This window comes from Herpailurus yagouaroundi, unplaced genomic scaffold (assembly GCF_014898765.1).
Source record: "Herpailurus yagouaroundi ecotype Mexico unplaced genomic scaffold, PumYag 140, whole genome shotgun sequence".
Classification (NCBI taxonomy): Eukaryota; Metazoa; Chordata; class Mammalia; order Carnivora; family Felidae; genus Herpailurus; species Herpailurus yagouaroundi.
This window is the reverse complement of record NW_024412395.1, coordinates 2,829,087-2,842,608: the sequence shown is the minus strand read 5'-3', so window position 1 is coordinate 2,842,608 and position 13,522 is coordinate 2,829,087. Positions and strand designations below refer to the sequence as shown.

The following is a 13,522-nucleotide window of genomic DNA, read 5'->3' as shown; positions in this document are numbered from 1 at the left end:
TTGTATACTTCCCTTTTGTCACATAGAAAATTTTAAAAAGTGCACTCACGGGTTGTGATTTGTTAAGATTAGTAAACTGTTTTGCTTCTTCAAGGACACTATGAAATGAAACTGTTTTCTGTTTTGTTAACTGCAAAGATGCAGAAGAGAGGCACACACTGAATAGCACAGCGCAGGGCTGCTGCCTTCATTTAGGGCAAGGCTCCAGCGGTTTAACCATCAGTGAGGGTTCACCTGAACTACCTCTGCCTTTGTATTGTCAAATACAGGCATGACATCTTAGTATTTTCACAAAAGTACTTTCGATCTAACACAGATGCCCTTGCAATCTGTGAACTTTGCTCTGGGGACCAATGAATTACGTTATGACCAAGTAAACCTGGTCTTGTACTTGTTAGCCTGATTTTGCCAACAATGATTTTACACTCTCCAACATAAGGCTGATGAAGTAGCTGAGAAAAGTCACTGAATTTAATACTTGACAACCTATCAGAATTTAACTGTAAGAATAAATCCATCTTACAGCTGTATTAATTGAGTTACCATTATCACTAAACCTTTAAAATATTCAGTATTCGTATTTGTGACTTTATTCTAAACATCAAGATCATTTTGGACTGTCATAAGTCTGAGGCGTTCCTCATTATAAAGGACAATCTTTAGACCCTACTAAAAATCTGAATTGTTTGAAGTTTACACCCAAAAGCATACACACATGCTTGTTGGGGTATGACTGTAATTAGCACATATTTGACCATGCCAAAAATGTGTATTGCTCTAAGTTTATTCCTGCTGTCCTATAACTTTAATAAGCTGATTCTAGATACATTTTTTATTACTGTATCTCTTACCAAATGTGTATCTGCCAATGCATTTTGATAACTTAAGCAAAATGTACAGTTTTTACCTCGAGGTAAATGAGAAGCTCCAATGTGAAGAGGGGGCCCAGGAGCATTGCTGCGGATAATAGACATCTGTACATTTGTGGTCATGATATGATGCAGGTTACTGGGATGTCCCTGCAAGAAACAGGACATAATGTTATTTTCATGTGCTTGGTCTTAGCCATTGATGCTTAGCCATTGCTTCTAGGAGGTCAGCTGCCTCCAAATGTGGGTCAGGGTGTTCCTTTTAGACAGTAAGTACCCCAAGGGAAAGGATGTTTAGTTTTTTTTATGCAACATACTACATGAAGACCCATGCCCTCAAGCATGGGGTAAGTGACTGTGAGGACACTTCAACTGCCTTGAGCCACAGTAGGTGCTAGATCTCTAACAGATGGACTCATTTGCCCACTTTGGGACACTCTCATCTCCAATATTAGTCTTTCACACTTGTTCTCTCTGCGTTGGCAAAAAGCTTATTCTATTTTATTTTATTCTATTTTAGAATAAGCCAAAAGCTTATTCTATTTTATTCTTATTTCCTATTCTATTTTTTTTACGTGCCACTGCATTCATCCACTCTTTATGTTATGCAGGACTTCTAAGCAAATGTCAATTAGCACTCAGCAGGTACTCCCATACGAGTTCTTCAACTCCTCCCCTCCTTAGAGGACCTTCCTCACAGGCTCCCAACCCTGATGCCAGTGATACCCAGGTGGGGGTTCCAGTATTTCTGGGAGTACTCAGCAGTATGACAAGAGAAAAAACAAAAAACAAAAAACATAGTGTCTTCTTGGAATACCAATTTTTTTCTTAAAAACTTGAAGGGAAAGTTTTTAGATTCAGGTTTTTTCACTGGTCAATAATTAAAAATATTTAAATAAATCATATACATATTATAGAGTAGGAGTAGAATTTCAGCCAAAAAACATAAGCTAAAACATGAGACTACAAAATAAATGTTCACGACTGATGAGCTGCTTGAGGGCACCTGCTAGGTGCCCAAGACATACATCATCATCCTCCTCAGAGAAAAATCCTAAAGAAGCATTACTGCCACAAGGCTGTTCTCCACCCCCCAAAGCTAACCAGCACAAGTGGACTCTGAGCACCTCAAGGATACGAACAGTCTTGTCTAGACTTGTATCTCACATGGACGGTGGTGCCTCACATATAGCAGATGCTCAATACATACTGGCCAAATGACAAAGACCACTGTGCATGTTGGTTTTACTCCCTGCAGATATCCTTCTCTCTCAAACCTGCTATCCTCCCCTTGCAGATACCAGTGACCATTTAATTTTTTAATTAAATACAGTGCCTAATGTACTGCTGGCATTCAATAAATAATGATCAACAGTTTGGCATCTCAGTTTGAAAATCAGCAAATTAAGAGGAGAAAAACCTGTTGTCCACTGATTGTTGCCACAGGAATGGCTGAAGCTTGAGGGATGCTACTCTCCATGGTAACGGTAACCTGCCCTGGAACCTTGGGGGGAAGTGACAAGGTAGAAGGTGGAGCAGGAGCAATGGGACGGCTAGGCATGGTGGGCTTCGGGGGCGGCTGCGAACAGAAAACCACACGAAACAATCAATAGCTTTTTACGAGTGATGCATTTCCTTCTATAGTTAAAAAAGTACACAAATCAAACCTGGAGAGGGCCAGGAAAGATCCAGAAGCCTTATATATTTTATCTCTTAGCATCACAGCTCTTCCATTCAAGTACCAGCATTTCCATTTTACAGATGAGGAAGCATACAAAGCAAGGCTATGTCACTTGCTCCAAGCCACACAGACAGTAAAAACTGGAACTGGGACTGAAGCCCAGACTTGGATGGCTCACAGCCCACATTCTTTCTTCTGTACAATGCTGCATCCCAAGTTTGGGCGGAAGTAAACAAAACTCCCAGTAACTAAAACATTGCGACAAGGTAATACACAAGGCGATATTCTCAGATACCCCCAAATTAGTGAGCTTTAAAACAAAACCTTGGAGAAGAGTGCCACTCCAAGATAAAAACTAAGTCAGTATGCCCATTAACTTGAATAAAGTCAATGTCAAAATGGATACTAGAAAAGATCCTGTGATGCCAACTGCCCAGCGGCACAAGATAGGCACTGCAGAACAGCAGAGCTCTGAGCGACAGAAAAGAGCTGAACTGATGGGTCAAAAAGAGAACACTGTGATCCTGGATGCGGCCTAAGACTCTGTGAATACTGTCAGGAACATGAGCCAGTCCTTAGCTGTGGTTTAATGTGAAATTTTAAACCTCTCCATTACCTTCATAAGTCCCTCCGAAAAGGAGAGTGGCACTGCTGGCGTCAGATGTGCTGGTGGGGCTGTCACTGTGACGGGTGTGCCCGATGCAACAGCATGGTGTGTAGACAACATCTGCACCTGCGGATAGGGCCTTACCACAACAGGCTCTTGCTTCTCTTCACGGGACTGGAGGGAGCCGCTGGAACCCATGTGCTCCCTGGCAGTGACTTCAGCCTCTCGACTAGATTCATCATTGACTAGTAAGGGCATTAAGGGAGAAACCTCATGTCATATGCTTTCAGTGTTAAATAATACTAATGAAGTAAACAGCACATACAGCTGTCGGCTGGGCTGATAGCTCAGAACCTGGAGCCTGCTTTGCATTCTGTGTCTCCCTCTCTCTCTCTCTCTCTCTCTCTCTCTCTCTGCCCCTCACCCACTTACTCTCTCTCAAAAATAAGAAGGCATTAAAAAAAAAAAATGATCTCAAACAGTTGGAAGAGCAATGCAAGACAGGATGCTTTCATTTAAGGTATTTATTTAAAAAGTTATAAAAACCTAACATTAAAAAGATAACATAAATATTCTTAAGCCCAAGAACATACAGCTTTTCAAAACAAATTTCCTACAAAACAAACATGGAGATCTCTATCATTATTACAATCCTATCATCATTATGTACACCTTTTGAAACTCAACAATTCCACTTGCAGCAATGTATCCTATAAAATACATAGTACGTGTGTACAATGACTTGTGTACATTATTTGTTTCACCATTTTTATTCCAGTAAAGGAATTTTTAAAACCTACGCATCTATCAACAGGTGACTGGATGTATAAATTCCGGTATACTCCCAGACTACCATGTAACTATAAAAATAAGACAAGGAAGCTTTTTAGGTATTCTTATTAAAAAATCGGTAATGTGCATTATGCAAAAACATATCTAAAGGAAAAAAGCAAGGTACAGAACAGTGAAAAAGTAATCATACATGCCTTTATTTTCTTATGTAGAAACATAACTCCCAAAGTATCTTGGTTTCTTGATGGGAAAGAAAGTAGATTCTGAGAGAATAGGGATAGGAGAGATACTTTTTGCTATACACTCTTTCTTTGGGAATTGTGGACCGGAACAACATGTAACTATTTAAAAACAATTTAAAAATTGAGGGAATTTGACTCCCACATTGGGTTCTGTGCTGACAGGGCAGAGCCTGCTTGGGACTCTCTCTCTCCCTCTCTCTCTGCCCCTCCCATGCATGCCTTCTCTCTCTCTCAAAATAAATAAATAAAATTTTTAAAAAAGCTAAATGAAATTCCATTGGATATACCATAGCTTTTTAAACCATTATATCACTGATGGGCTTTTAGGTTATTTCCAAATTTTTGCTATTATCAACAACTCTGGGATAAACATCCATATGTATTTTGAGTTCTTGTCCAGCGATTTCCTCAGGAAAAAATCTCTGAGTACAGGTGTTACGTGAAAAGACAGATGTATATTTTACACTTTGTTATATGTTGATTTTTCTCCCTGGTCATTCAGATTTTTTTTACTTTGATTTTTAAAACCACTCTATTGATGTACAATTTACATACAATAAAATGGCTATTCGGAGACTAGAGAGTTCAAAAACAGTTTTGTTTTTTTTTTACATTCTTAACCAACAGGCTAGGAGTAGAACTGCTGGGTCAAATGGTAAGTAAATGTTTATAGGAGACTGCCAAAATACCTTCCAAAGTGGTTGTATCGTGTTATAGTCACATCAGCCAGTGGATCAGAGTTCTAGCAGCTCCTTATCCTCACAATTCTTGATACACAGACATTCCAGTGGGTGTTTAGCGGGGTTCTCATGGTGATTTCAGTTAGCATCTCCATGATGACTAGTGATGTGAAACTTCTTTTTATGTGGTCACAGGCCATTCATAAATATCTTCCTTTGTGAAGTATATGTTTCTTTTCAAAAAAAAATTTTTTTTTACATTTATTTATTTTTGAGAGACCGATAGAGTGCGAGTGGGGAAGGGGCAGAGACAGGAGACAGAATCCGAAGCAGGCGCCAGGCTCTGAGCTGTCAGCACAGAGCCCAACATGGGGCTCGAACCCATGAGCCGTGAGATCATGACCTGAGCCGATGTCGGATGCTTAACCGACTAAGCCATGCAGATGCCCCATGAAGTATGTTTCTATATTTTGTCCATTTTTTAGTCAGTCAGCTTTACTGAGGTATAATTTACATAGAAAATCCACTAATCCTTTGTATAAAATTAGATGAGTTTTTGCAGGAGTATACAGTATTCTAACCACAATACAATCACGATGGAGAACATTTTCCATTACTCTTACCGGTTCATTCATGCCCCTTTGCAGTCAGTTCCCTCCCTCAGACCCTCCTACCCCTTAGAAACCATTAATTTGCTTTCTAATACTATAGCTTTGTGTTTCCTGGAATTTCATACAAATAGAATCATACAATATTTGGTCTGTTGTGTCGGTTTCTTTCTCTTAGTATAGTCAGTCCTTGAACAACATGGATTTGAATTGCACAGCTGTACTTACACGCGGCTTTTGATACAGTACAGTGCTGTAAATGATTTTTTCTTCCATATGCTGTTCTTTCTTTCTTTATTTATTTTAGAAAGAGAGAGACCATGCATGTGCCTAAGCAGGTTCCACACTCAGCATGGAGCCTGACACGGGCACTGATCCCACAACCCTGGAATCATGACTTGAGCAGAAATCAAGAATCACACCCTCAACCAACTGAGCCACCCAGGTGCACCTCTTCCTTAGGCTTTTCTCTGTAACATTATCTTTTCTCTAGCTTACTTCATTATAAAAATACAGTATATGATATATAAAACACAAATATGTATCGATTGTTTATGTCATCAGTAAGGCTTCTGCTCAACAGTAGGCTATTAGTAAAGTTTTGGGAGAGTCAAAGTTATACTCAAATTGACTCAGAGGGCCAGTGACCCTAACCCTCAGGTTGTTCAACAGTTAACTGTATAATGTTTTTAAGGTTCATCTATGTTGTTCTATATGCTAGCAGTCTGCTCCTTTTTATTAAGTAGTTTTCCACTGTATGTGTAAACCAAACTTTATCTAGTCACCAGCTGATAAATTCTGGGTTGTTTTCAGTTTATGGCTATTGCTTCTAGGAACACTGATTCTAGGAACACTGAAGTATGAACATTGCTTCTAGGAACACTGAAGTATGAGTCTTTGAACATACATTTCCATTTATCTTGGGGAAATATCTAGGAATGGGATTGCTAGGTTGTATGGTCAAGTTTATATTTAACTCTATGAAGTACTGCCAAACTGTTTCGAAAGTAGCTAGATTATCTGGCGTTCCCAACAAGAAGGTATGGATTCTACTTGCTCCATGAACACCTCAAACTTGGTATTGCTGGTATTTAATTTTAGTCAGTATAGTAGATATGTAGTATTTTCTGTGGTTTAGTTTGCATAGCCTTGAGGAAATAACACAATTGAGTATCTTTCATGTGCTTATTGGACATTCCTATAGCATCTTTGGTGATCGGTCTATTCAAAGTTTGCCCATTAAAAAAAATCAGAGTGTCTCAAATAGCAAAAGCTATTAAGTTACAAGAGTTCTTTACATATTTAGGATATAAGTCCTCTGCAGATATATTTATCCAAATGTCTTTGTGGCTTGCATTTTTGTTAATGGTGTCTTTTGAAGAACAGGCATTTTTAATTTTGATGAAGTACAATGTATCAGTTGTTTCTTTCATAATTAGTGTTTTTTGTGACCTAAACAGTATTTGGTCACTGCAGTTTCCATGTTTTCTTTTAGAAATTTTAAGTTTTACAAGTTTTACGTTTAGGTCCATAATGATACATTGTGAGTTAATTTTCGTGTAAGGCAAAAGTAAAGGTTAAGGCTCATTTTTTCCATATGGATATTCTGGTGTTCAAGCACTATTTTGTTGAAAAGACTATCATTTCCCTATTGAATTATCTATGTACATTTATCAGAAATCAGTTGACCAGTATTATGTATGTGTCTGTTTCTGGATCCTCCACTTTCAATGATCTATATTTCTATCTTTATGCCAATACTACACTGTCTTGATTAGTGTAAGCTTACAGCAAGTCTTAAAATAACGTAGTAGAGTCTTCCAACTTTCTTTTCTTTTTAGGGGGATCAAAATTGATTTGTCTATTGTAGATCCTTTGGTTTCTACATAAATATAGATTCAGGCTGGCAAGTTTTACAAAAGGACATGAAAGGATTTTCATCAGGATTTTTAAAAATCTACAGATCCCCTTGGGTAGAACTATTATTTTAAAAATATTGAGTGTTCCAATCCATAGGCATGATTGATCATTTCATTTATCTAGGTTAAAAAAAATTTTTTTTAATGTTTATTTATTTTTGAGAGAGAGAGAGAAACAGAGTGTGAGCAGGGGAGGGGCAGCAAAACAGGGAGACACAGAATCCAAAGAAGGCTCCAGGCTCTGAGCAGTCAGCACAGAGCCTGATGAGGGGCTGGAACTCACGTACTGTGAGATCATGACCTGAACAGAAGTCAGACACTTAACTGACTGAGCCACCTAGATGCCCCACTTTTATCTAGGTTTTTAATTATTCTTAGCCAATGTTTTTCATAGGTTTTTAACCCTAAGTCTTACACATGTTTTGTTGGTTTATCCTTAAATATTTTCTGGGGTTTTTTTTTTTTGTTTGTTTGATGCTCTTGCAAATGACATTTTAAAAATTTCATTTTTCAAAAAAATTGCTAGTATTTAAAAATATAATTGGTTTTTATACATTGAACTTTTATCCTGAAACCTTTACTAATTTCACTTACTAGTTCTAACAGCTTTTTTCTTTTTTTTTTTAAAGTTTATTTATTTTGAGAGAGAGTATACGTGCACTCATGTATGCAAGCTGGGAGAGGGAGAGGGAGGGGGAGGGGGAGGGGGAGGGGGAGGGGGAGAGGGAGAGGGAGAGGGAATCCCAAGCAGGTTCTGTGCTATCAACACAGAGCCCGACACAGGGCTAGATTTCACTAAGTGTGAGATGAAGACCTGAGCCGAAATCAAGAGTTGGATGCTCAACTGACTGAGCCACCCGGCTCCCCCTTTTCTTTAAAGGGCTTTAAAAAAATTTTTTAAGTAATCTCTATACCCAATGTGGGCCTTGAACTTACCACCCCAAGATCAAGAGTCACATGCTATTCTGATTAAGCCGGGCAGGCACCCTAGTATTTTCTTTATATATGATGTTTTGAACCTTCCCTGTTATCCAAACACATCTTCCCATAATTAAATTTTTGAGGGAATGGACAATTTAACAACTTTCCCCAAACCTATTTGTCCAGGAAGACTTTGATTTTTGACAATTTCATTAAGATACACTTTACTGACCATTTCCTGTTAAAATCTTTTTGAAACCATTTATCATTTCCTTCCAGATATCTGAGTTCTTCACTTCAGCTTATTTTTACCTGAAAAGAATCCTGAAAGGGTAGTTAAGAACACTGGTTGTAGTCTACACTTCTGAAATTTGAACGTGTTTGAGATCCTGATATGCTTTTACTTCTGATAAAAGCGATAGGAAATATCAAGAAAATATTTAACTCCTTATGGAAAACTTTTGTTTCCTTCTCTGAGAGCAATAGAAGGAAAAAACACACACTATTCACAAGTAAAATTACAGACAATTTTAAGTCAATGATTTCCTCAACAAAATCTGAGGGCAATTATTCCTAAATGACACCATTTTTAATAAGTAGCATAATTCTCTGCAAATAGACATTCAAAAATACTCCCTTTAAGCTATGCTTATTTATTTATTTATTTATTTATTTTAAGAGAGAGAGAGAGAGAGCCCGAGCATGCAAGTCAGGGAGGGGCAGAGAGAGGGGTGGAGAGAGAGAATCCCAAGCCAGCTCTGCACTGTCAGCGCAGCGCCTGATGCGGGGCTCAAACTCAAAAACCATGAGATTGTGACCTGTGCCAAAGTTGGACACTTAACTGCCTGAGCCACCAGGTGCCCCTAAGCTATGTTTCTTTAAATTATTCTATGAATTTATATCAAAGACAAAATACTGTAAAAAATATTTATTAAAAAGCAAAGAACTTTAAGTGGCTCTGTAAGGACTTGATGACCACTACTTTGTGTCCTATGATGTAGCAAGTACAGCAAATACAAAGGTACGCAAGGTGGACGTGGTTCTAGCCCTCATTCCAGGAGGTCCAACCCCTGACTTGCGGATGGTGGAATCAGTAAACACCTCCTAGAGAAAGTGACATCTGAGATGAAACCTCAAGGAAGAACAGGAATTAATCAGATAAGTGAGTGTGAAAAGGAAGAAGGAAGATTGTGGCAAAAGGAACAGAATGTATAAAGTCTCAGAGTCAAGAAAATTGGGAACTTTTTGTCATTCATTTAGAAAATGAGTAGCTACTATTAAGCAGGAGACATAAAGTAGCTTAAAGTTATTTCAAGTCTAAAGAGAACTGAAATGAATTTATAACAAAAAAAAAGTTGGCAGGAGGGAAGCAAAGGGATAATGAGGTTGAAACACTAGACAAAGGGCCATAGCTCACAGATAAGAGAGAGAGACAGAGCAATTAAAGATGAGGCCATGTTCCTGGTTTGAGCAATGAGCAGACAGTGGTACCATTTACCATGATAAGGAACTTAGGAAGCAGGAGGTGAAGAAAAGGGAATAGAAAAAGAAATACTCCACTTTGCAGTGCCAACTTTTTTCTTGACACATTTAGAGAAAAGACCACTTGAAGGAGTTCCTCAACTTCAGCACTACTGACTGGACTGGATACTCGGGGGCACGGGGGCAGGGGAAGCTCTAAGGCCCATTTAGCAGCATCCCTGACTTTTAACTATCAGATGTCAATAGCACCCCCTAGTTGTGACAACCAAAAACGTATCCAGACATTGCCAAATTATTCCCTGGAATGCAAAATCATCCCTGCTGAGGACCACGGACCTATAGCACTCAAAGGGTATACAACCAAAAACTAAGTGCATATATGTGTGCATATTCCGTTGATCCTTGAACAATGTAGGGGTTAGGTGATGGCCACACCTGCAGTCAAAAATCTGCATATAACTTTTGATTCCCTTAAACTTAACTACTAATAGTCTATTGTTGAGTAAAAACCTTACCTGTAACAGTTGACTAATACATATTTTGTATGTTGTAAGTATCATATATCATATTCTTGCAATAAATGAAGCTACAGAAAAAAATGCTAGTAAGAAAATCATAAGGAAGAGGCACCTGGGTGGCTCAGTCAGTTGAGCAGCCCAGTCTTGACTTTGCTTTAGGTCATGATCTCATGGTTGTGAGATCGAGCCCCGCTTCCGGCTCTACACTGAGTGTGGAGCCTGCTTGGGATTCTCTCTTTCCCTCTCTCACTCTGTCCTTCCCCCACATTCACCTACCTTCTATCTCTAAAAATAAATTTTTAAAAAATTTTAAAAAAATTATTGAAAAAAGAAAATCATAAGGAAGACAAAATACATTTACAGTACTTTACTATTTTTTTCAGAAAAAATCCACATGTAATGGAGTTCAAACCCATATTTTTCAAGGGTCAAATGTACTTTTTTTTTTCAAACCTTTTTCCTAGTTCATAGGCTCATAAAAGGCAAGAACTATGCCTTACACAGTTTGGACTCTCTCATGGCACTATTAATACTCTGGGCGTTAATTAAAGGAGAACACACTACTGTATTAAAAATATAGTTCTTGTAGGAATGCTTTAATGTAGGCTTCTGGTATACTCTAGTACATGTGAAAGAATTAAAAAAGGAATTTAAAAAGCCTTGTTTAGATTAGAATTGTAATATATCCTTTATTCAAATTTGATAACCTAGTATTTACTAAAATCCCACAAGGAATTTGCTAATTAAAAAAAAATTTTTTTTAATGTTTATTTATTTTTGAGAAAAAGAGAAACAGAGTGTGAGCAGAGGAGGAGCAGAGAGGGAAGGAGACACAGAATCGGAAGCAAGTTCCAGGCTCTGAGCTGTCAGCACAGAGCCTGATGTGGGGCTTGAACCCACGAACCATGAGATCATGACCTGAGCTGAAATCGGATACTGAACTGAGCCATCCAGGCACCCCCCCAAAACTGGCAACATTCTTAAAACAAGAAGCAATATAGGAGAACATCGCATATCTCACCTGTGGCAGCTGGGTTTATCAATCCTGCAGAACCACTGTTTGCAATCTGTGAAGGAGCCTGGCTTAGCCCAGTGGATGGGGTTCCTAACCGAGGAAACTGTTGAGAACTCATTTCCACCTGCAGTGCATACAGTCATATGGTTATTACTAAATTCTCACGTTAGAATCAATAATGAGAAATTAAAGCATCTCCAGTACCTATACTTTCCTTTAGAAAAGCAAATGCGGCATCATTCACCTAGAACAATTATTTGTGATCAATATACAGTGCAGAAGTAAACTAAATTCTGTTAAGTTTTTAGTGGACATAGGTTCAATAATAAAATCATTTGTGTGGTGTTGGGGGATACTATGACACTCCATAAATACAGCTTACCATTCTAAAAAATCAACACTGAATTCTGTACAACAGCCATATGACAGGTATTATACATATGACAATACATATACATCGGTATAAAGTTTTATGGAAAACAGCATGTCCTTTTAAAGACTGAAGCTTACACCAAGGTGACCACAACTGTCATGTATGTCCTAGGAGGAATCTGAGGGGAGATACCTTGTTCTAAGAAATCAGAAACCTGACATCAAGACCTACTTCAAAAGAACTCTCAAATGATTTTCTGCACAGGCCTCCGTTTACCGATTTCCTCCCCCTTTCTCTCACAGACCACCCCCACCCCCCACTAAGCCAGAGGAACCAGAGACCTTCATCACTTTCTCTAAATCGACCCCCACTTTTCCCTCAAGAGCCAAGCTCTACCGGTCTTTCGATTCGCACGCAACCCCACCCCCACCCCAAAGCCCACCGCTGAGATTGGAGAACACAGGTTTCCAGACACACTTCAGGTGTCTGAGACTCTCGGGTTAGAGGGAGGACGGCATTCTAGGGATCCCTAGCACAAGCGGCGTGCCTCTTTACCTGCAGCCGCCGCCCGCCGCCCGCACCTCCCGCTTCCATCTCGCCGGGCTGGGGGTGCCGCGGAGGGCCCATCTCGGTGGCAGCGTTGGGCTCCGGAGTCGTGGAGACGGATCCTACCGGAGCCCACTTCGGGCCCGCCACTGTCCAGCCCAGCCGACCCCGCTCACCCCCGCCACCCCACCGGGGCTCCGCTCCAGTACTCTGCCCCCGAACCTGCCCCTACCTCCCCCGCCCGCCCATTGGCCCCACGCCGGGCGCGTCATTCGAGGGCCCGCACCAATCCGCAGAGGCCTTCGCGCTCTGATCCCGCCTCACCCTCCCGCCGACTCCCAGCCAATCAGGCGCGAGCCTCGCCGGGGCAGCCCAAACCCCTCGAGGCTGAGCCAATGGCAGAGGAAGACAAGCGCTCCCGGCAAGTGGGGCGGAGAGGTGGGAGGCCCCGCCTCGGTCGGGGTCTGAAAGCGGCGGGCGCAGGGCCCGGATGTGGAGAGTCACTTTAAACTGCTCCAGGAGCCAAACTCCCTGGGCCGCCCGCCCGCCGGCGTTCCCCCAGCCGCTCTACTTCCCCGCCAGGGCCCACGCCCGCCACACCCCCAAGCCCGAAACAGCCCACCCCTCCTGGAGCCTCTCTCTTCCTTGCCGCAGGACACCGGGTCCCTGCCGCCGGCCCAACTGCCATGCCCAGCTCATGGAAAAGCGTAGATCTGAGCCGCAGGAGACGAGGCACCGCTGCCCTTCCCCAGGGACGCTCAGCGGGACGGACGCTGCAGCCCGGCTCAGCCGCCCCGCCCCCTCGTCTCCTCCCCTCTCCTCCCCTCCCCTCCCAGGCGCCCGTCCCGCCATTACCTGGGTGCTGCGCCGAGGGGCCGCCGCGCCGCCTCGAGCTCGCTCCTGTGCGCTCTCTGCTTTTGGGGCCGACGTCCTCAGGCTCTGGACCCGCCGCCACCGCCGGGGCGCTAGCACTCTGCCCCCCACCCCTCAGCCCAGCGCCGCTGCTTCCGCCGCCGTAACGAGCCTCTCATCTATTGGCTGGGGTAGACCCCGCCTCCCTCTGGGGAAGCCAGTCACCGCCCAGTATGAGCCGGAGAGCGGACGAGCCTGCCCCTCGGAGCCGCGGGGTCCTGTGGGAAATGTAGTCTCCGGTGCCAGGAGGGCGGGCCTGGGCGGGACCTCCGGGCGACCCGGCCCGTGTAACACACCCCTTTGCTGCCTAGAGTGGATTCTGCCTTTTCTCTTTGCTTAGTTAAAAGGTAGTGAATC

At 41.7% G+C, this 13,522-nt stretch overlaps 1 protein-coding gene across 10 annotated transcripts in view; it reads right to left on the bottom strand.

Moving 5' to 3' along the window:
- SAP130 (Sin3A associated protein 130) overlaps nucleotides 1–13,237 on the bottom strand; it is an 81,597-nt gene extending 68,360 nt beyond the window's left edge. For 2 of the 10 annotated variants that reach the window (XM_040474706.1, XM_040474710.1), the window contains exons 1-5: nucleotides 12,263–12,334; nucleotides 11,341–11,458; nucleotides 3,167–3,402; nucleotides 2,290–2,448; nucleotides 908–1,019 (exon numbers count right to left, since the gene is read on the bottom strand). In XM_040474706.1, coding sequence (XP_040330640.1) covers nucleotides 908–1,019; nucleotides 2,290–2,448; nucleotides 3,167–3,402; nucleotides 11,341–11,458; nucleotides 12,263–12,334 — 697 coding nt within the window. Of the gene's footprint in view, nucleotides 1–907; nucleotides 1,020–2,289; nucleotides 2,449–3,166; nucleotides 3,403–4,880; nucleotides 5,105–11,340; nucleotides 11,459–12,262; nucleotides 12,402–13,108 lie in introns of those variants that run through there. The other 8 variants (XM_040474709.1, XM_040474715.1, XM_040474711.1 and 5 more) reach the window with 8 other exon arrangements.
- Nucleotides 13,238–13,522: the final 285 nt, after the last annotated feature.